At 35.6% G+C, this 23,976-nt stretch overlaps 2 protein-coding genes across 4 annotated transcripts in view; one reads left to right on the top strand and one right to left on the bottom strand.

The window, feature by feature from the left end:
- M (zona pellucida domain-containing protein miniature) overlaps window positions 1-23,976 on the bottom strand; it is a 272,287-nt gene that overhangs the window by 56,778 nt on the left and 191,533 nt on the right. The window lies entirely within an intron of this gene.
- Sol1 overlaps window positions 1-23,976 on the top strand; it is a 236,257-nt gene that overhangs the window by 25,243 nt on the left and 187,038 nt on the right. For all 3 annotated transcript variants that reach the window (XM_071713297.1, XM_071713298.1, XM_071713299.1), the window contains one exon: window positions 15,819-15,885. In XM_071713297.1, coding sequence (XP_071569398.1) covers window positions 15,819-15,885 — 67 coding nt within the window. The remainder of the gene's footprint in view (window positions 1-15,818; window positions 15,886-23,976) is intronic.

The raw sequence follows: 23,976 nt of genomic DNA, 5'->3' as shown, positions 1-23,976 counted from the left end.
AAACGGGGGTTTTGGAGCAGTGATAACTTAAATCTATATATCAAAAGTGCTTTTGAGTTAGAGGCTATTAAATTTGCAATCAGCTATATTATTTTGAAGGAGACGATAAAAGAAATAGAAAATATTATTCTGATACCCATTTTAATTTTGATTAATCAATATAAAGTTAGAACATAAAATAAAAATATATCATTTTTTAACTTTAGATTATAATAGATGTTCGAAATTTGTGTTTCTATTTACATTGCTATTTACATTGCTATATTATATTTACAAAATGTATCAACAATGTTCAAAATTTTGCATACGTTCAAATATTTCTGGCCTAATAATGACCACACATATCTTTGCAATTAAAATAGTAAAGTATTTTTATTTTGGGTTTGGATTCTCTCTTTACATTGACTGATTAGCATTAAATTGAGTTTATACTATAACAATATTTTTCATTTTTTCTATCTTTCACATTAGTATAAGATAATTCTAGCCAAGTTCTAACTCTCAAAGGCGTTTCTGACATAACTTTATCACTACGTAGCGACGAAACACAAAGTTTCAAGATATAAGTTTCCGTTTCAAAAATACTGTACATTACACGTTGTCGGCGTTGTTTGTTATACAATCATGACAGTCATATCGATGTGGCTGCATCTTGAATTCAAATCCCAAATGACGAATCATTGTGATCTATAATAAGATGAATGTATAAATGGAGTTATGCTTAAGCAAGACATTATTTAAATCAGCTAAGCTACTTTATCAAAGTTCTTTGCATCGAATAAATTGAAATTGTGAGTCTTCTCGATCGCTATCGTCTGAATGCAATAAAGAATAAATTTATGTAAGATTTTCTTATACGTACATACATACATACATACATATATATATATATATATATATATGTGTGTGTGCGTGTGTGTGTGTGAATGTTTTAATTAAGATCACATATTAGTCTTAATTAATTAATATATTGGTGCAAAATGAATCGAAGCAGTTTAGTATTTCTGACAAAAGTTTCATTACTTCGACAGATTAATTTCAATTTGATTTAGTTCTCATGGATAATATAATTATTCTTCTTTATATAAAGATTCTCGGAAAAAGTTTTGATTTTATGGAAAAGTTCCACGCTTTTGGAGTTTTATATTTGAGATTTTCTTATTTATTTTTAAATAATATCTCGAACAAAGCTTCGAAATAGCTGACAATAAGATCGGAGAACTTATTATTGCTTTATTTTTCTGTCTATCATAATAGAGAAATCGGCGATAGTTTGCGGCGTATTTTCTTCGTTGAAATGGTACGATCAATGTAATTGCGGCAGATAGAGAAACTCATCTTGAATTTGCGACCATGGGTGATCCTTTGAGGAGAATTTTAAAATTCTAACGTGAGCTTATTTGACCTTCTACGCAAGGTGACCTACCGCCTGACAGCCCGACAAAATGGCTTCTTTTGAAGCATTTCACCTTTGTTCAGCTGGAACCTTGTGCGGTAACCTGGCTGAAACAGTGTGCAGTCGTTCCCGTGCTAGTTCGATTCCCGTAAAGCTAGTTGAGCAGGAAGAAACGGCATTGCGATAATCAGAATCGAAAACGACAATTATATTATCAAAGGTCAGATCCGATTGGTATCCAGTTTAACCATTTGGCAATTAATTCGCGAATTGCATAATGAATGTTCTATATTACCGCTTTGTTAATTAATAATATCGTTACACTTTTGTCATAAAATAATAACGGTCAAATCATCACACTGTGTCGTTAATAAACAGTCGAGGATCGCGGTGCAATGGGCGTATTTGCGAATGCATTAAATCCGTTGAATAATCGCGCAACGGGCATCGAAAATGCGGTGGTTGCACGTATGGCCGTGTTATTGTTTACAACGCGACCGTCTAGCAATTTCATGGATATGAGTGAGTATTTAATTTATAGATCAGAGTATTCAAGGATCGAAGCACACATCAATTCGATTTTGAAAAATGTCGACTGAACAAAATTATGTTATTTAAGAGATTACTTGAATAACTATATAGCTTCCGCTAATAAAATATTTTATTATTTGGGGAGGAAATATCCTTTATGAAAAAAAATTGCATCAAATGCTATAGAAGTCACTTATGTTACTGCAGAATGATCTCTCCGCGAGAAGTACATATGTATAAATAGGCTAGGACGCATAAATGTACGCGATAGTAAATGATAATTAGTATACAAACTGTCATGGAAGATGAGCTGTGCGCTGCAAATGTACGTAGAAAAATATAGTAAGAAGATACACCATGTACTTATTTATTTGCGTAGTTTAGTCGTGTCTCTTAACATGTCCGGAATATGCGCGATAATTTTTCTCAAATTTAAAAGTTGCAAAATTATTTGAAAGCGTTTCTTACCGACGAATTTTCTTTAGTTTTAATAGTTATAATAACTGGCATTTACGCGGATCCTGTTAGCGACGACAAGGATATCATTGTAATCAAAGATTCATCGTGCTGAAGTTTAAAGGATATATTTCCCAGTGCATTCGAGCAGTTTAAGACAGCTTAGACTGACTTCATAGCGGAGTCGGGCATATTTCGCGTTGTACAACTAGGACGGTAAAGCGTACAGATTTCTCGCGGAGGAAAATGTTAAGCTGCGCTTTTATGCCAGAGCGATAATGGGTCCGAGAGATTGTTTCCTTTTATTCCTGTGGATATAATAATATAATGTCTGCCACGTCGTTGTACCGAGGCCTCGACTGGCTAGCTACCACCTACCGCTACGTAAGGAAGCTATTCATTTTAACCTGAAACTTTAAGCCACCGCTGTAATAAGGGAAGAGAAACTTTAATAGACGCGCGTTTTAAGGATATGCCCCGTTCCTTTGCCTGCCGCACGGAGACATTTTAGATAACCTAAGGAAGTATGTTGGAAGGTTTACTTTTTAAATTTTTGTCTACGTCTTTCAAGGCGTTTAATTTCTTCTCCTAAAATGTGGACACATTTACAAGTGACGTAAATTAGGTACAATTATTATTCTGAGAATATATCTTTTTTGTATAGCAATATTTATCCTATTGTCAGAATATATATTCGCATATTTGAGGAACAATATCTTGCAGAAGAATTTAATATTTATGAGCAAGATGCATATTTATTTGGGATTATATTAATCTTTACATGTATACAGCTAATATAGCTTGAAATATTAGGTGATAAAATGTAATCAGCAATATCATATATTACACGTATACACGTGCATTAAAACGCATTCGGCCTTTTGCATTCTACATCGTATGATTAATGACTAACATATCGATGAATCATTATTATAGTTGATCAAAAATTCATCTGTAAGCTCTTCAAAATATTTCCTTTTAAATTTTCCAGCAGTTCTCGCAGATCCTGATGAAATAACGAGCACGCGTAGAATTGAGCATGCATGCTTTACTGCAAAAATATGATGCTCCAATTAAGTTTGGAGTTATAAATAATTAATTGTAATAAACAATAATTCATCACAATCTATTTATTATTAGCAACAAATGTTGAAATATAATTATATATTACGAAGAATATTTTACTGTTAAAATATTTGAAAATCTTTGAAATAGGAATTAAACGATGTAGTTGTTTAATTAACTTTTCATTTTAACTAGCTTTTAGAAAATTATTTTACAACTCACAATTTCGTGCCGCGTACGCTTATCTACGGGAAACTAACTGCGCTATACATTTGCCTGCGGAAGTAAACTCCTGTGGCGACTCTTATTTACGACCCGCATTTTTTTAATCCGATGGATGACTTTGTCTTACATTCTTAGCAAGCATGCGAGATACGATTTTAACGTTATAAATTCGTTCATGATGTCTGTGTTGCATTACGGAAAGAAGATTATCTGGGTAAGAGAGGATTGAGTTAAGGATAAGTCCCCTCGTTATTTGATGCTTGAAATGTTTAGGATAAAAACGCGCGCGAGTTTATAGAATGTGATTCGTAGATTATCGATATTCGTTAACGTTGTTCAGAGCTGATAATGATTTCCATCAGATTGTAGAAAAATTTCAGCTGTGGTTTTGCCGATGTTTTTATATGTGTATTATGATATATTTCAAACAAGTAAAAATAAAATTTAATTAATTGTGCGATTTTTATGTACTAAAGTAAAATGTAATCGATCTCTGATAAACGTTTGTTAAATATTCTTACATGAACTGTACATTAGTATATTTATTTGAAAAATTTAAAGCCTCTTTTGCGTGTCAGAGATAATTGTGATTGCGAATGCTTGTCGCTTATTTGCAAGTAGTTTATTTCGTATGACCCAATCATAATAAATATGCTCCTTATAATATTATGACAGTCACGAATAATTAGATAATATATTGGATTAATTAATTAAATATTAAATATAGTTTTAAGATAATTATTTATAATTATTGCAAAAACATTTGAAAGCAATTGAATTAATATATCTGAAAAGACAGGGTTAGTACTCCTATCTCTAATCGTAAGAAGGAGATCGCGAATAAGCACAAAAAATTTCGATGTACGAAACATTGCTTAGTACGCCATCAGGGATAATAAAGGTGGGGATTTGAGTTCGTACATAAGTATACATATAGTATTATTCTTGGGTCGATAACTGCATCTAATCCTAACTTCGATACCAATGACCTCGGATAAAGCCGTTAGTTAAAGCACTGGAGCGATAGGACGGCTACTTGCTTGAAGTACGAAAGTACGAAGATTATCGACAAGTAGCATCATCCTTTCCTCGATCGACTGCGAACAGCATCCGTGATGGGAATTTACTATTTCCGATGGTTCAATTTTTTATTAACGTTTCATCGACAGACATTTTAGTAACAAGATAAATGCTCCTCTCAGTTTTATCTTTTTAGTTTGCATTGTAATTTATACGCGCGGTCTTGTATTATCCAATGTATTTTTTTATCCTGTATAATCTGACGATAATTATGGGATATTCTATGTAGTCATTCAATATTGTGTAGATATTCGACAACCAAGAATTCGACACCATTTGTCTGTAAATTAATGATGTAATACATCAAAATATAAAAGGATTCACAACAAAGACGTGTGATGCGACTTACTCATCACGATAATCGTCTGCGCGTGGGAGTAACATCTGGAAGCGAGAGAGAGAGAGAGAGAGAGAGAAAGAGAGAAAATCGATTTCCATTTTCCAGGGCGCGTTTGCCTCTCGCTCAACGGAGCCTCATTAGTTCCTCGCCAAACAGGACGGGGTGACTTTTTTCTTCTCTTCTTTCGGTACCCTCCTTTTATCCACTTGCTCTACCCTATCCCACCGAAACGTCTACCATGTTTTATTTCGTAGCAGAGATCAGCATTGTTGTGGAAGTGTTTTACGGACCTGTCGCCTTCCTTCGCCTTTTTAAGCATTCTCACCTCCCATTTCCACCTCCTGTTTCTCGAATTCTCATAGAAACGATTTCGTTCTTTTAATAATTCTTATCATTTTCACTACTCTTTCAGATCTTCGCTGTATTTGTGCATGTTCTAAAGTTTGAATCTGAAAGCGGGAAATGAGAAATAAGAAACAGTCAAATACAATTTACTTTAAAGAATAACTCTTTGTTGTAATTTTTTTTATGTGTTCTCTACCTATATCCGAAACAGAACGTTTTCCTTTGTGCTTAAAGGTTTCGAAAGATTTTCTGCGACATTTCCAATAATATTGTCTCTAGTTCCAATATATCTCAAATTGGACAATCGAGACATTTGAGAGACCTTTTGATTGTACGCAAGTAGTGCGTTGTAAGCCAATTCTAGATATATAAGGAACGATTTTCTAGTCGAGTATACGGGCTCGTTATACGATTCCAGACGGAATCGAGTATATCGTCGTTTCACCTATCCATTGTTGCGATACCACCAACAGAACTTTGTAAAGTCCTCACCTTTGGCTAAGAGAAGTGAAAGTTTCAACGACAGACACGAATTCGTGCTTTTTTCCCCTGTGCGTTCGTTTCCGTGCCATATAGAGTAGCCGAGCCCTTCATTAAAGTTTCCACTGCCCGCTCTTCTAGTTTTCAAACAACGGATGAAATTCTTTGTGCTCGTAGCATACATATTCCGCGATCCCGTATATTGCCGATGTATATAGGAAATTGAATACTTAGGTTTAATCTACTCTTGCACAGATCTATTTAAATATCTTTTTATTATTATCGAGATAAAGTTGTAGTTTTCTATGTCGCGGTCGTTTATATATATAATGTCTAAACGAGAATGTCTTTTTTAAATGCGAGCGTAGCAAACAATCAATTTTGTTTTTGTTCTGTTTTTATCTTGCAGCGCATTCTGTACTTTCAAATAAAATGCTCTCTTATATTGACGCATCCGGCAGAATGTACCCGGAATTTTTCCGCAGCGCAAATGTGTTATGAAGAGAAAATAAATGCAAATTTCTTAATTATTCAGTGCAAACAAAGTAATGCGGTAAGCAGGCGGATCGTAGTCGTGCGTAACTAAAAAACCTTTTTTACTATTATCTTTTCTGTTAACTTATTCTGAACAAGTCCGAGTTCGCTAACTTTATTTAAAAAAGATGACAATGTTTTATGTATATAGGTATCCATAGAAATTTTTCTTTTTTTCGTTTAATTTTTGATTAAATCTCTAAATAAAATTATATCAATAATTGTAATTTTTAAACTTGGTAAACAACATATTTTTCTAATTCTATAAATAATGAAGTTGCTGTGCCATATGAAGTGTATACCTACTTATTATCATTTCTAAGAATCACGTGTTTATATATTACTTGGAACAGCAAACTTTTCAAAGAAAGGGGCACGAATCAAAGTTCAGATTTACATTTCCGTTCTGTTCCATTAGAGCAGGGCACATAACGTGTTTCGATATAACATTGGATTTATTCTATTCTTATTCCGAACTTTTAACGAATGTATGAGAATCGATGGTTCAAAGTATTTTCTCCTTTTTTACCTTTTGAATGCGCGGATAATTCATCCCGTATTATTCCGATTTCCTATCGCATCCAGTTGCGATAAAAGAATAATTGATGCACGGCAAGCAATTTTTCCATTGATTGCAGTTTTATGAATAGCTGATGGTTGTCGATGATTTGTCGCGTCGAGATATCAACGGGAAGTCAACAAAAATGAAAATTACGATACATTGAGCGCAATTTTATTAAACTACAATATGACACTCGCAATTATCAAGTACGAATAGCGGAGATTTATTGAATGTTTAATTTCATTCTCGTATGATATCCGATACTTTGGATACTATCGCTCCAGATGTGGCGCGATTGCGTCTAGTGTATAATTTGGGCTACCATTTCAGTTGCGTCATGATTATTCTCGTAATTACGAATTATTTCGTGGATATTCATTAACGCGCGGGTTTGGTTGAAAATCCATGGCTTTTAGAGCGCAGGCTCTGTATTCTGGTTTCGGACAGGTGCAGTCCCTTTATCGTTATCATCCGCCTACATCCGGATTATAACGGGATTATGGTATTTGCAAAGGATACCGTGTGTTCGATTCTGTGCTAGTCGCATAGCTGTTGCATAGAAGTACTTATTAATTTATGCAAATTTGAAAGTAGTTCTCTCTGCGTTTATTCTGTCTCAATGCATATATATAGAGCGTATGTGTATGCATATCGAATACCTATTTAATTGCAAACTCTTTGATCAAATTTAAATTAATTTTTTTTAGCGAAAATTTGGTGGAATGCGCAGTCTCTAAAATTGATAGAATAATCTTTGTTTAATTATCTGTTTCTTAATCGAATTATATGTCAAGAGAACTTTCAATTTCTAAAAAATTTCTTGAGAACAAGATTCTTGCATATCAGTATAACTCGAGGTATAACTTTTGTTAAAGCAACTCATTTATTTTTGTTTTTATCTTCTATCTAACTTTATTTATGTTATATTTATTATAAAAATATAAACTTAAAAGACATTAAACTTTTTTTATTGATATCTCTTGTATTGTAATCAATTATTAAACAAGAGAAAGAATGTTAGACTAACTTTTTGTCCTTTGATTCGAATCGATAATGGATCGTGAAACAAGAAATTCGAAATTTTCCGTATGATATGAAGCCAGTAAAAGCTGGCAGAAAAAGAAAAAGAGGAGTAACTAAGCTGACACCATCATTCGGACCGATTGCTCGTATAGTCATTGCATAGATAGGGTACAAAAGGATAGAAAAGATAAAAGAGATATGAATAGAGCATATCGTCATAGATTGAATACATCGCAATGTAACAATTTGTATGTAATAATAATTTCTTGTATTTTATTATTCGGAAATATATAAAAATTTAATATAAAGTTTTTGCGCACAAAATTATGAGCGCTACGTTTTTGAGTTTTTTGGATCCACGAGATAAATGGAAGATGGAAAAGATTATATAATTATTTATGAAATTTATTCTTATCTAAAAATACTTACTTTATGTTCCTTTTCCTTTATTTTCGTACTTCGGTAATTAAAGCGGACCATTTCGAGAGATGTGATACTACCATCCGCATTTCAGCCTCGTGGAAAACTAAAAGTCTTGACTAGCGTAGTTATCCGTAACTATTTTCTTCTTATTCACTCCTTCAATTTCGATGGCGCTGAACAATCACGTTGGTTAACTTGAGCGGTTCCATTTTCGATTTTATCTGCTACTGTTCTCTCTTCATGAGAATAAAGATAATAAAATAATAAGAATAAAAATAATAAAATAATAAGAATTATTATTCTTGCTTCGACCTTCCTTCATTTCTAATACTATAAATTAAATTATTTATCTTGGCATTTTTCTCAAGCTCATCAAGTTCATTTATTAGTGTCTTTTTGAAGGAAAATCGCCGTATATTCGGACTGAATGAACTGATCCACTATTTCTCGAGATATAACTGTGAAAATGTGGAAATTAGCCGTAGATGTTTTCGGGATCAATCCGATGTTCGCTATATGATGCAGGGATAGTGCATCTTACTAGTTTCTCCGCTGTTGCCGTGTGATACTTTCCAAGTTTCTGTTGAAGATATATTACTTCCGCAGATGAGCTCACAGATCTTCGTATCTACGTATTTTTGTTTGATCAAGTCGAGTTCAGTGCATCGATATGTGTACACATATCTTTATCTTCATACACACTTTTGCGCTTGTATGTTTTATGGTCGATATAAATAGTATAGCAAAGGAATAATAAATCACGTTATATTAATTTTACGCGAGGTGATATGAAATTCAATGTACGAATGTACGGTTTTATTTTTAGTTTGTAAATCTTTTTGTTATGATGAGTTTTTATTCATAAACTGCAATGCATTTTGTGCGTCACACGATTTTCGAATATTATCATTCTTTATTATCCGGATTAGTAAATAAGATCGATCACTACGTGCTTAGTCTACGCATGAGTCTAACGGAATCATATGTTCAAGAAGCAATCACGTAGAATTGTCGCTCTCGCTGCACGTATGTATCTGTCAGCCACAGTAAAGTTTTGCCCATCCGCATGCGGATGCATGCGACTACTGCGAATGATGGTGGTGGTAGTCATTGTCGTTCTTACTTTATGATTTAGCATCGCCGCGGTAGAGTTTATGATTGCTCACTCGTGCCGAAATGGAGCCGTATATATACAGCAGAGAAATCGCATCCGTTATAATGGTAGGATACTAAATCAGCGTAATACATGTGTCCAGTGAGTTACGATTATTGAGATATCTAGACATGTTTTAAACCCTTGACGAATTAAATAAGTTTAATAATGCGTTGTCTTACTTTTCTACGTGTTTGCAAAACTTTTAGTCTAATTCTTATATACGCAAAATCCAAACTTTAATCTAATATTAATTGTAATAGCAGCGCTCTATATATCGAATTTATGTATCTTAATTTTAACTTCACGTTAGAACATTATGAACTCTTTTAATTAATTGAGGAACTTCCTGGGAGTTCAATAAAAAATTTTTTTAGGACACATGATCACGCGCGTTCTTTTTCATTGAAATTTTATTTTTAACGCTTCCTTCCAGTCGCGAGAAGATACATAACGATTTTATCCTGCATAACAGCTTTTCGGACCTAAAGGGCCTAAAAGAAAAGGAGTTCTCGCTCGTTTCGCGTTTCTCTCGCTCCATCGCTACTATTTTACGTTAGTGAGCCCGTTGTTGCGGCTGGGTGGCCGCAGGGATGCTACTGCCATACTTCCGTTGCACCACTGCAATCTGCTATCTGAATTTCTTGTGCGCGCAAGGTCGTAGACTCGTAGTAGAGAGCTAGACAGGTTGTGAACGGACGCGAATGTTGGCCCAGCTTTCCGTAGGACAGGAACTTTCGCACGGAAGAGCGGTAAACTTTAGCGACTCATCTGTCTACGGGGTGCAATCCGTCGTACGTAGTACATACCTAGCTGTCTGTTTAAATTGCTGCTTCGTGTAGGAATGATTCGTCGTCGTGCGAAGCCGCAACGCGAACGTGTAAAGCAGTCGGGAATCGCATTAACGCTTCGCTGTAATTTACGCATTTCACGTACAATACTGAAATATTATTAAAGATTTTGCAATTCTAACTTATATCTTATATTTTCATTTATTATCAAATACCAATCGTGACGAACGTGACATTGTTTTCTGATTAATTAATGATTCTTGCAATCAAATTACGAGATCTTTTTCCTAAATCAACTCATTATAAGTTGTTTCATTTCCATTGCTTGGAACATAAAGATCTAAAAGCACCTTTTCCCAAATAACTATAAGAACATTTCTCTTTATACTTTCTTTGAATCTGAATAAATTAATCCCGTTTATCGTAATGTGATAATCATAATAATCATAAATAATGTATAACAAAAAATGTATAACAAAATGAAATTCTTTCGCAATCGTTACTTTTGCAACGCATTGACTAAAATAAAGTATACAATTTTAGTTTTAAAATGGAAAAACTCGCGTAAAATTCTCCAGAATTCAAAATTCCTGATTGTCGACAAGAAAACACGACGCGTACTAACTCGAAATTTATCAAATTTAATTGGAAACTTGGGCGTTATCAGTTTCCAAGAGAGAGAGCAAACATTTTTGGTGTTTGTATTCGTCGCGAGAGTCTGTTTGCTGCCCCTATTCTATAGTTCCGGCGTTGATGTTCTTTGAACTCTTCGTTCTTGTTTAACCATGTCACGCGCAACAGATTCGTGTTTCCGAACAAGTTCAAAGCTTTCCCGGGTTTCGCATTGTCGACGAAGCATGTGGCTTTTGTACGTGTATCGCGCATCGTTCCATGGGAGACATTCCATGGGCGACGAAGAGCGACTCAACCGATATCACGGATATTTACTTACATCGAAGACGATGCGGATAACATGAAAACGGAATCGCGATTACTATTACAAACGATTTGCTGAAAGTCTGTGTGTGTGTGTGTGTGTGTGTGAGCTGTATGCATTTACAAGTAATCATTTGCGTTGTCTCTTTGATTTGAGCGTGTTAGAAAAATGAAGTGAAGTAAGAAACACGTGCTTTAGTATTTTATTTTTATAGATTATTACAGACTAATAACTTGTGATATTTATATCGAGATTTTTTCGATTTTTACCACAAAATATTTTCATTTCTTCATTAATAAGTTGCATTCGTAATAGTCGTGCGAGTTTGGGGTGCATATTCAAGTAATAAAGTGCGTATTCAAGTAATAAAGTAGCATCATAGAAGATGTGTTATTTTCATAAGTGTTTATGTAATTTTGGTACGCATTTCACATTATTTGAATAGCCATAATAGTTTGCTAAAATATATATGTTATATATTTAGGATCACTTGACTCATAAATAAATATTAAATGTTTGCGTTATATTTGGATAATGATGAATGATGAAGCGTGAAGTAAATGTATAATTGGTTTACAAGTGGTGCCACGTTTGATAATACTAAATAATAACATATAATAATATGCCGATATTCGTTAGAACTAAAATGCATTTTTCGATAATACTAATAAAATAGTATTAAATAATATGGCATTTAGCAAAATGTACTATTCGATAGTTTTTTCAAGAAGTTTATTTTAGTGAATAAAAATATTTAATATAAATATGTAATTAAATTTTTAATAAAAACATTTTATTTTTTAAAATATGCAAAAGAATTTTCCTAATTAATAAATTTTTTAATGTTTATATGTAAAAAAATTTGGTTTTTATTATCAACGGAAAATTTTCCGGAATTTGTTTATTAATTTATGTAACATATACGTAAAAATTTATTAAAATTAAATTTTCAAATTTTCTAAACTTCTTCTCTGATAAGTGTTATCGTCACCTTTGTTAAACAGACACGTAATGCAATTATGATATCGTACTTGTATATATATTCTAAGCCTTGCTAGCGAATCAGTAAAAATTTCCAACTCCTTTGCTAACGAGTTCATTATTACATTGTGAAATAAGGAAGCGTAATCATGAGATACGGTTATCTCTATTTGAAGATGATATATGTCTATGCCAAGTTTTAGTATCAGCTCTTTCTTCTTCTTAAGCTGGAACGACTCGATATGTTTATTGGCACACATCTACTGTAGAACGTGCAAGAAAACGAGATACCAATATTTCTGCTTACTTGACATGTCGTATCATTTTCCGTTTTGCCTGGCACGAAACTCTATGTTCATGAAAAGCTGGTCCTATCTAACGTTCCTACGCGATGAATTATATGGGGGTACCAGTTCTGACAAGGTAGGCCACGCAATGTGTCAACGAAAACAGTTTCTACTACCTACATATATATAGTAATATAACTCTGAAAGTTGATGCACAAGATAGCAATTCGGAGTGATTTCTTGACACTTCTTTGTCAGGCGTGTGAGTTATTGCAATGCGTATTTGGAGATGCCGCCTGCGGATATCTTTTTAGTTCCATCAGTCTCTCCGTATATTTTATAGAAAGAAAAATGATATCCGTCCTATTCAATCTCTATCCATTTTCATGTATTTTAATTTATTTGCAAGTTTCCAAAAAAGTATGGAGAGAAATATCTTTCGATTGCATCTCGAAACGATGTTTTTTATTTATCTCGTACCAGGTCATGAAAGATGAATAAAGATAAATCAGCGCACAACACACACACACACACACACACACACACACACACACAGAGAGAGAGAGAGAAAATCGATTCGTTATATTGATCATAGGTATATATGTCTTTTTGAGGTATTTTTATTAAATTTTTAACTAAGAGAACTTAATACATGGTTGGACAGAAAATTTTTAAAAGAAAAACTCTTGCCGAAATAGGATAAGACCGCCGATGTCTTTGTTCATTGCATCAAATGCGATAAAACATTTTGATATTTTTAAGGTTTCTCATGGTTTCGATGAGAATAGCTTGCTTCTTGGGCGATTTTTAGTAGCAAGTAATATGATTTTGCGGCATCGTTGAAGCAAATATCAAATTGACGTCTCACGTGCACGTATGTGCATGTTATTACATCTTGGTATTGTGCTAGCTTACACAACGTGTACCGGATGGTCTTAATTTCTAGAAGAACGATAACGTTGAACATACGGTTTATTGGCGTAACGTTTTATTACATCTCACTTATATGTTTTCTGAGAGAGTTAACAAAATTATAAAAATTATAAATCAGAATTATTGACTATAGGAATATTGGAAACGCATTGTTACCTTTAATATTAAAATTGTGTTAAGTATTTTATTTTATCTAAGAAAACTTTTTAAAGAGTTTTAATATTAAAGTAAATGTCTCCATTGCAAATATATTTAAACATAAACGTGGCATATTTAAATAATACATATAAATAATAGAGCGTTAATTGTGAGAGGACTAATTGTAAGAAAGTTTACCAATTTAAGATTTGATCGGCAATTTCACTCTATCCAGCGAATCCACCTGGTTGCTCGATGAATACAATCCTCGATGCACTTTTGACCTGTGCGACCTTTTGGCCCAATGCGACCTTTTATGCCTACATTTCGTATTTCTCGCAAAATGAGATTAATACGCTCATCGATACGGATATCGAGTCACCATTTGTTACGTCAGCAAACTTATTCGTAAAAGTCGTATCTAATAATGTTAAATTATTATGTCTTGCATATATTTCAATTATTACCTGGTTTTGAAGGCTATTTGTTTATATTGTACTTGACACATATTGTTGAGCCGCGATATGTACATAAACTGGTCCAAATGGTATATTTGACACTTCCATTTGCATATCGACATAAAGATCGGTATCGTATTGTGGGCTTCAAAATGCATAATATGATATTTGAATCACGAGCACAAATGACAGGTATCGACTATATTTTGTGTCGTGCGAGCCTGAATTTCTCATTTACATGTCAATATACGTTTTTTCCCATTTATTTTATTAACTTTATTCGTTTTGCGTACTCTCTGTTGTATATGCAATATATCCAAACGGCAAAAAAAGATATATGTAATTGATATTTTTTTATGCAAAAATCACGAGAAAGAAAAATAATACTAAACAAATTATGTTAACATTTTTCTATAATATAAAATTAAACTTTTCCTTTTAAATAAGTAAGTGAATAAGAAATGAAAATTAGTGAAAGTATTATGCGTAATTCGTATTATAGGTAGGTGCTGCAATTTGAAAATTCCACGCGACTGATATTGGAACCGAATCGGCAAATCGATACGTAGTATTATCGCGAATTCGTCGGTCTTTTTACGCGTTAGACATATCAGAGAGTTTATAGCCGAAGCGCAAAGAGGCGAGCTATATCCTCGCAAAAATTCGGTACGACGCTTCTTGCACGGCTGCCTTTGTATCGAGCGTTCGTGCGTGCGAACTCATGGTGAGTGCATGCTGATGCGCATGCACGACGGCATATGCACATGCTGAGTTCATTTGTTATCGGCACAATGGACAGTAGAGGATTGCCTTACTCCCCATATATTCACCATGTATGGAGCTTCCTGTTTCTCACACACGGGATATGCGTTTCTCGTACCTGCGTTATACTTACTCGGGTGTAATAAGCGTCACGTTAATCACGTTAAACCGCGCAGATTATTTTCCATTATAGCTTCACACAAACATGTGTACGTACATAAATTGATAAATATTAATATTAAAAATTTAATTATCCCTGAAATGAATAGTGGAACGTGTTACATATGTACTGTTAACCGCAGATTATTTAATACGGGCCTGTTTGAATATAATATTTATCGAGTCACAGGGGATGAATGCTGGGCTTCTTTATACAGCATATACTCCTTGTATACACACAGTTGTGTAGTGATTTTTATCGGTAAAAGAAGTTACGGCACCATGAACAATTATAGATCTTACTTCTTTACAGGAAGTTGAGGAAGTAGTCTCTGTGCTCGATAAACTGATAGATCTAATTTAAAGAATCCTACGTTAATTTCTTCTTGAGTTTGCGAAACCGTCATTTATTCTCAATCAGAAACTTTGTAATTTTCAAGAAGGATTACATGTCCTGTCAATCAGAATTCGCATTAAGTCTTTATTAAAGTAACATGGGTACTCGTTTAGCTTGAAACTGAATTTGCAGAAAGACTAGAACCCTTTAATTTTTAACGATAACTACCTCCAAAGAGTAATTAGGACTCTTATTAAGCTTTCATTAAAGAAGAATTTATTTCAAATTTATCAAAGTGTTCGCAATCGGAAGGGAATGTAATTATAATTTTAATTACGGTCAGATTTTTTCATGGGCTGCTATAATATTCGTTGGAAGCAATATGTGTTTATAAATATTTCACGCGTTAATTCTAATTTCAGATGCAGAGAGCAGTGCTGCTACTCTGTTGGCTGCCGCTCCTCAACCACTGCCACGCCGTAAATCCAGGTAAATATCGATCTATTTCTAGAACAGCGACGTCGGCGAGCACATATTGCAGATAGGCAGATAGGCAGATAGGCGTTAAGTATTCGCCGTGTTACCGGCGTGAAATCTCGCGGATTCGCGCGCAAAGGGGAGCTAGATTTTATTATTCCGGATAGGCGATTCCTTCTCCGACACGCTTCGGCGAAACGGATTACTGTTAACGCGAACCGATATTGCATACGTCGGTTTAAGGATCCGTTATCGTGCGAACGTAAGCCGCATTTACGTGGCGCATCGGGCTTAACGTATAGCCGGACGTTAGGTGCCTGAACGCATTAGTATCCAGGCAACGTGTCCGACAAAAACAATGCCCCTGTTACCACGAGCCACCGCCGCGCCACGCCGCCGCGCGCCAGCCGGCTTCGGCCAGCTAGCCAGTTCTGTTGGCGAAGTCACGAATTACAGGAATACATGCGTCCTGCTTGTTCTCTCGTGTATATTACACGAGATATGGTAATCGTTGATAACACTCATAGACATATCATGGTTATAACAGATGGAAGTATAAAATACCTATTTAAATATAGGGCACGAAGCGTTAAATTAAAAGAGACCAAAAACAGTTTATTTATTTTAAAAGCTTCTTTAGGGCCCTATAACCACGCGCGATCTGCTATTAATTTCCTCTTTAGCCAGTACTTTTCGAGCGTAATATTTAAAATTATAATGATTAGGGTATATGTGAATATGTATTGTATATAGAGTGCGCGTAAGATTTATAGTTGGCACATTTTTATGACAACGCGTATAGTATCATTAACTAAAGTAATAGTACTGTTATACTTTATAATGTAGCCGTGCCAAGCATCGCCTATTACGGAAGTTTTATTTACGTGTGAGGCGAGCCGTATCAAGTTTTACGCGATTTCATTAGTGGCAACAGCTTATTACGTTAAAACTCGTAATATTGAGCTCATGACGCTCATGTACTTTATTATAACCAGCATGAGTTTTATACGGAGTCGTAAGTGAGCGATTGTAAAAATCCATACGCGACGCTGACGCTATTCGAAGTAATACCATATGTCGAGCGTTATAGCTCGCAGGTATAACGTTACCGTGTATACGTATATTTGCATTTTCCTCGCATGGGTGGGCAGAAGCGACGCGTAAGCGAAATGTCTATATATACAAAAAAGACAGCGCTTAGTTATACGTAATGTACTACGTCATATGACGTCAAATGCAGACGCTGAATTATATTCAGCTTGATGGATCGTTTGGTGCGACTGGTATTCATTGCTTTAGTAGACAACTTCGAACCTGGCTCATAAATCAGACATCAATACAATACAAAAGGTTTTTCGAGCCAAAGTTTAGCGTGATAATCGTATTCTTAGTTTATCCCTTAATGATACATAAATCGAGTAATGGCTAGCGAAAGAGCTCTCTTACTTGTCACAAGTTTGGAATTTATAAAACTTTTATTATCACGCTTGAAGACAGCTAGTTCACTATATAGGAAGCACAATTATTAATAAACATGACGGACGGATGCTATAAACTTAAGATAAGAAAATAAACGCGGTAATAGAGAATTTTTCGTAATTTCGGTTACCGTAAGTAAGCAGACGAAGATTATTAAAGTGCATTCGTGCAGATCAAGTAGAAAGTAGACGAGTGATTCGTAAGCGCAATTTTTCTATAGTGCAGGAAGAGAAAAATAACGAGCTTGGTTATACGCGTCGTATAACTGACCAACGTTATCCGGTGAGTGTGTCACATTTAATTTGGTCGAGCGTGCCGGCGTGCGGAGCTCGCTACACGATATTCATTGCTTCGCTTCGGTCGGCATCATTGAGCCCGTTACGTAGATATGTACGTGTGCATCACACATGCGGTTAACAGCACGGAACAAACGACTCTCCAGTTTCTCTGTCTCTCTCTTTCTCTCTCTTTTTCTCCTTCCGTCTCTGTTCTATAACACGTTTTCGCACGTATCTGTCGGTCACGCGCGTGCAGTGGAAATATTTCGATGGTTTTAACTTGTCAACGTCTAGCAACGCTAGGGTTCATCGAGCGGAATTGCTGAAAATTCCGTCGTTAGCCCTGGAACACGAGCGATACGTTAATTTCTCACTCTCGTTTGCTACTACGTAACGTTCTGTCGTCACGTCCGAGCGCTTCGGATATCACGTTGTACTCGTGGAAGCAAGTTTAGATCTAATCAATTCAGTCGTCACGCGCCGGAGAATAATTTTGCTCAGTTTCCGCAGGAATAGCCGGAGAAATCCCGTTGTGGCTGCAGGGCAAAAGTTACGCTATTACGATCTTAGACCGAAGCTAGAATATGCTCGCTTTCGGCTTACCGGAAGTTTAATAATACGGCTCGCGGAAAGCGGCAAAACTTCGACCCAGTCTATATCTCGTCGGATTTGCTCGCGTACTCGTGTTACACAAGCAAGTACACCGATCTAAGAGTAATATTCATTAAAGGTCCGGCATTGCGCGAGGGGTACTTGTGAATTCTGGCCGCGCTAAAGCGTATATTTAAGTTGTAATCGTCGTGCAATTACAAACTTTTCCGAGTTTATCTTTCCGAGTCCCGAGCTGGGTGGGTGAACGCTTACGCGTTAGATTTTTCGTGTAATCCGGAAATTGAGCTAGGGTGCCTCTCGATTAAGCATGCAATTAATACAAATTTCGAATTTCTCGTGTTTCTATGCAAACGGCGATTCTATATTTTTTTTTCAAACTTTAGTTTATCTGTTTAGTTTATCACAAGCGCACGAAAGGCGAAACAAATAATAGATATAATCGTCTTGGGATTATAAATTTCCACCAGAATTATATTCGCGTTCTACATGCAAAATGTGTACGGTCGATTCAGGTACCCTGAGTATAGCGAGTAAAACAAGGTGTTAACTACATTTACATAAGCCGCATTCTCGGTCGAATGTACGATCGGCAAAAACAGTTTGCTGAAAATGTAGTCTTATTTCGAGCTTGTAAATCGTACAACTTGGAAATAGCCTCGCCCTTCTCCGATTTCCGGATAACGTGCAAACGCCCAGGCGACACTGGTATACTTTTAACTGCCTTTCCCAGAAACGCGCCGGCACCGCAAGCACCGTAACTCAATCGTATGTAAATTGCCGGCGGTGTAATCTCGTAAAGCGGCTTAACGTTACGACGAAAGTTTTGCAACATGCCGAGGGGTGGGGAAAGTGGTGCCCAAAACTCACGATATAAATAGACGTAATTCTTTATCCAGGGTAACACCTGGAACGCAAGGTCAATACCTTTCAATTGATCTGGACTATACTTCTTAACCTTATCCGGTCGACTGCTTTCGGTTCTATCGATCCTATCAAGTGGAAACTACGAGACCCGAAACCAGGGCCGATTCGACCAATTGGCAATAGCGCGGTAACGCGGTTTCATTGCGGGCTGCTACTCCGATTGTTTGATGACCTCATGTTGTTATCTAAGTTGCAGCAAACTTTATCTGGCTTCCGAGTAGTAATTTCGGTGCCAACTTGAAGTTTATCCCTTTGTGTCTGTCACTCTGAAAGACGTCCGCGTCGCGATCACGGCTTGGACATGTTATAAAATAATGCAGAAACGTGTTAATATTTGTCGTACGATTGTGTAAAATTCCATGAGATAGTAATTTTGTCGTTTATAAAATAACGATTTATTAAATCTAACCTAGATCGCTTGTTTTTATTTTTTTCTCATAAATATTGCAATCTTTTTTTCTATTTTACGCGTACGTTAAATTTTGGAAGAATTTTATAGTTTCTTTTATTTAATAATATAAAAGTCTTGATATATATGATTATGATAATAAAAGACGCGTAACGGCCAAAGAAACGGATAAAGCTTCGATGAAATATACCAGCTGACTTGGTGCCCATTCGTAAGCCGGGGCCGAGTAAAACGCAAAGTAATAACGCGCGAGATTCGGGCATGCCAGATTTATCGCGGCAACACACACCACTGACGTGACGGGAACGGTAACGAGGCTCAACGACAGCTGGTGCACGGCCCACTTCTCGCGAGTGAGAATACGTCCTACACGTATCAGTTTCCATACACGTACATAACGAATACGCGATAACTGCGCAAACTTTTATCGGCAAAGAAGATTCTCATTTACAGTCTTGAAATAATATCATCGCGTTTTCATGGATTTTCTCGAAAAATGAATAAACCGTTATTTTATTTTATTTATTTTTTATAATTTAGGAATTGAACCAAAGAATATACTATCTACCTGTATCGTGTCCCATATTCTCACCGCAGATTGGCAACCTGCTATCGATGAGTAACATCAAAGAGACACTCGATGAAACGGTCGGTCTGTATGACAAATGGAGCGGTCGTTATAAAATCCTGTATACAAAAAAAAAAGAAAAAAAAGAAAATAGGAATGCACGTTTCGAGGTAAAACCCTACGGCTGTTCTACATGGCCATCTCGCAATTCTTAGCGAATATCTGTCACTGCGGAAATTCAATTTCAGGGATCACCGCAGTGACAAGATTAATAGTCGGCCGTTCTGCAACTAAGTTGCGAAAAAATGAATTATTAACGAAAAAGAAGAAATGGAGATCAATGCGCTACGTAATGGCGATGGAAAGTTGATATTTCAAATAAGTTAATCAGTTAATCTGTTTCCTACCTCGTTTCTGCGATATAATTTTCATCATCCTACGAATGTTGTATTGTTATAGTTGCAATTTGATATACTGCAAGACATAGCGCTTTTCACAAAAACAGCGTTACAATTCGTATTTTTGTAAGAGATTTTGAATCAATGAAATCAACGTCTTGGCGAATTTTAGCACAGATAAACTTTTTTGATTCACGAGAACAAGAAAAGAATTTTAGATATAAAAATTTATTTAAATATTATGTTTACTGTATGAATAACAACAATATTAGATAACATATGGGTATTATAATGGGTAATAATAACCTGTGGATGTGTCCCATTTCGCCAAACAAATACCGGCCGGAACTAGTTTCCTTGCTTTTTCGAGAGGACAGCTTCATTCTTCAAAAACTCCACACAATCTTCCGTATGACTGAAAAAGATGAACGAGGTGCTGGGACGCAGCAGTGAAATTCTGTGAAAATTAAAATTTTATCTCGACTTTCTTGCAGTCAACATACTTTTAAAAATTATTGAAACGTAAAATACATGACGTATATATAAGATGATTGCTGATGTTTTTTTTATTTGTTGATATTTTATGGTACATTCGATCTCTTTCAATTCCTTTTGTAAAAGCTTCGCTACGTATGAAGCACGCGCTGATGCCGATGAATAAAGGCGGTGGAGATATTGACGAGATTCCGCTTGGTTGAACAAGTAAGGAAGGTTTCGCTACTTTCTGATATCGCGATGGTCCTCGTGGTGGGAACGAGGTTTCGTACAGCAAATCGAGGAATAGGCGAAGAGAAGTTAGACCGATTTAATGCGGCATAAAGGTAAAGAAAAGTTGCGGACTTAACGACAAACTTCTTCAAGTGTCTTGCTGTATCCCTTACCTAAGATGAAACTCCGCTTATATCATCAAACGTGACATTTTTACAAGCTTACAAGTTCCGTCATAGCGTTTCTTTGAATAACACTTTGGTACGTGTACCGAAACGAAGTATCGTTGAGATTCAACTCGCCCGAATGAGCAAAGGACCTCGGTTGCTATCGCGGCTTCTAAGGACCGTCTCCCCTGACTCAAGATTACGCCATCGAGGTCTCGCATGATGCATAAACACGAATGCTGGAGATTGGAAAGAACTTACAGTAAGCCGGGAAGTAAATATAGCAATCTATCTCCACATTTTTCTGTTATATATGCTGTACATTTTAACAAGGAAACGAACGTACATATTTTTCCCGCGTTTTTGAGATTTCCGGGCGGAATTAAACACATTTCTTTCAGGCTTGGAAATGAAAATCTTCCGCATAAAATAGTTTACGTAAAAAGAGATGCGCGAAACATTCCACTTAGCTGAGCAGATGAATACGGTTGATTCGCCGCGTTACTTTAGAAATCATCGCGGTTTGAAACGCATTCACGGAATTATTGTGCTAATATTCGTTCTTGATAAAAAATATTTCCAGAAGATGAAATTTTGAGCGCAGTCCAGCAAAATCCGTGATGCTAAAAGTTTGTTTCGCATGAAGGATATCGCATTAAATACATAGCTTGCGTTAAACTGTTTATTATATTATAGACAGCATAAATTATAACACACGGCACTGCTCTTAGCTTTGATTTAAATGGACAAGGGTAGTTGCCATTGTGTGACTTTTGGTGACTGCAGGTCGTCGATGTGATATCGACGCGGGTTTTGTCATGGTGAGCTATCATTAGCGGAAGAGGTTGGGTAGATCACGAATGACACTGTAACCAGTTTAGACGAGAGTGTTCCTGTGCGTTGGTAATTATTCGGTATGTTTGGCAAACCAGCTGCTTTTAATGGACGGCTCTTACACATATGTCGATGCGCGAAATCGGTCAATATCAGCCCTTTGTACAACAATCGGGGACTTGGCAGATATACGTCAGTTGGTTACGCAATCTTGCTCCCGGCAACGTGCAATCTGTATGCATCATTGAAACCCCCATCACATCGCGCGATATCATAGTTGATCTTTTTCACGATCTAATATTGATTAACCGCGTAACATATCCATGTATCTTTTAATAGAATGTCGCTTTTAATAGAATATTTGAGTTCTCATTGAGAGGATGAAATATCGCAGGCCGATATTTATTAATTTTTATAATGTCTAAAAAATGCAATCAATGTAACCGCACGATTTTTAATTTACAAATAGATATGCTATATATTGATATTTAATTTGCTGATCGAAACTAATTCAGTTTCGATCGTACATTTCCTGCTTTATAATTCTCAAAATAAAATACGATAACGAGATAGCAAATACGGGGCAGCGTTATTATATATTATATTTTTCGCTAAGTTGATATCTCTGGCGATTTTCCTCTTCGTGTGCTTTCTGTATACGTATTTAATAAATACCTATCTACATTCGCGTAGATGGTGTTATTAACGTAATTTTCATTGTTATTGTAATCATTATTATCACGATGTAAAATATGTCATAAATTTATAAAACGATGATAAAAATATATAAGCTGAAATAACGTGAAAATGTGCGAACCATTAACCATAACTATTTCGTTTACTATAAAAGTATCATGAAAACAGCATCGCGATATCTTATATTGGATGTGAGAAGCTTGAGACAGACATTTCAAAATGTCACGTTCGGTATGTGCATGGCCCATACCGGCAATTTGTTTCCAAATGTCTTCACATTTTGCGGCAGCATGAAAAAAAGGAAAGATATTCTTTGGTACGCAGTGTCTGTATTTTTTTTTTCATTGCGAATACTATCTAGCTGGTTATCAACCAGAGAGTTTCCAGCGAATACCGTCACGCGCATTTTCCTGTTTTTGCGATTTGTATCTTATCTACAACTCTAAAATAATAATTTTCTTGTTATACTATTCTAGAACAGCGGCGTTTCTCTATTTAGTCCTCTGATAAATTGTTAGCATCTTACGGAACAAATGCATGATAAAGTGTGTAATTAAGCAAAATAATCGCATTTCATTTAAAAATGTCGAATACTGATCTATGAATAAGGAGAAACTGTGTAACGCGATTTAATTTACTGCTATACAACCATATTTAAAACATGTCTCGAAGTTGTATCGATGTATATGCGCAAAAGATAGATATTCATGTAGATATTTTAATTGCTCTCTAGCGGATTCAAGTCTTTTGTCGAACCGCAACTGCTCTCGTAGGAATATGAATGGTACAGTGGAATATCCAAAGTGTATAAAATCTAAATAATATCCACGATGTTTGATATCACAAAATATTAGTTTCCAATATTGTACAACTACTTCTGGTTTAGGTGTCAATAACGTATCTTCTTTTAACTTTGTACATTCAGAGTAAATTATTATTATTCGATGCAAATGCAACATTTCTGAAAGTGCGTTTAGCGTAGCGTCTGCATAAGCTTCGTGCACTGTAATATAAAACTTGTATAGTCTTT

This window comes from Temnothorax nylanderi, unplaced genomic scaffold (assembly GCF_030848795.1).
Source record: "Temnothorax nylanderi isolate EJ_2023f unplaced genomic scaffold, tnyl_v1.0 TNYL_tig0122_pilon, whole genome shotgun sequence".
Lineage (NCBI taxonomy): Eukaryota > Metazoa > Arthropoda > Insecta > Hymenoptera > Formicidae > Temnothorax > Temnothorax nylanderi.
Note: the sequence above shows the minus strand (reverse complement) of the source record. Positions and strands in the feature narration are given on the sequence as shown.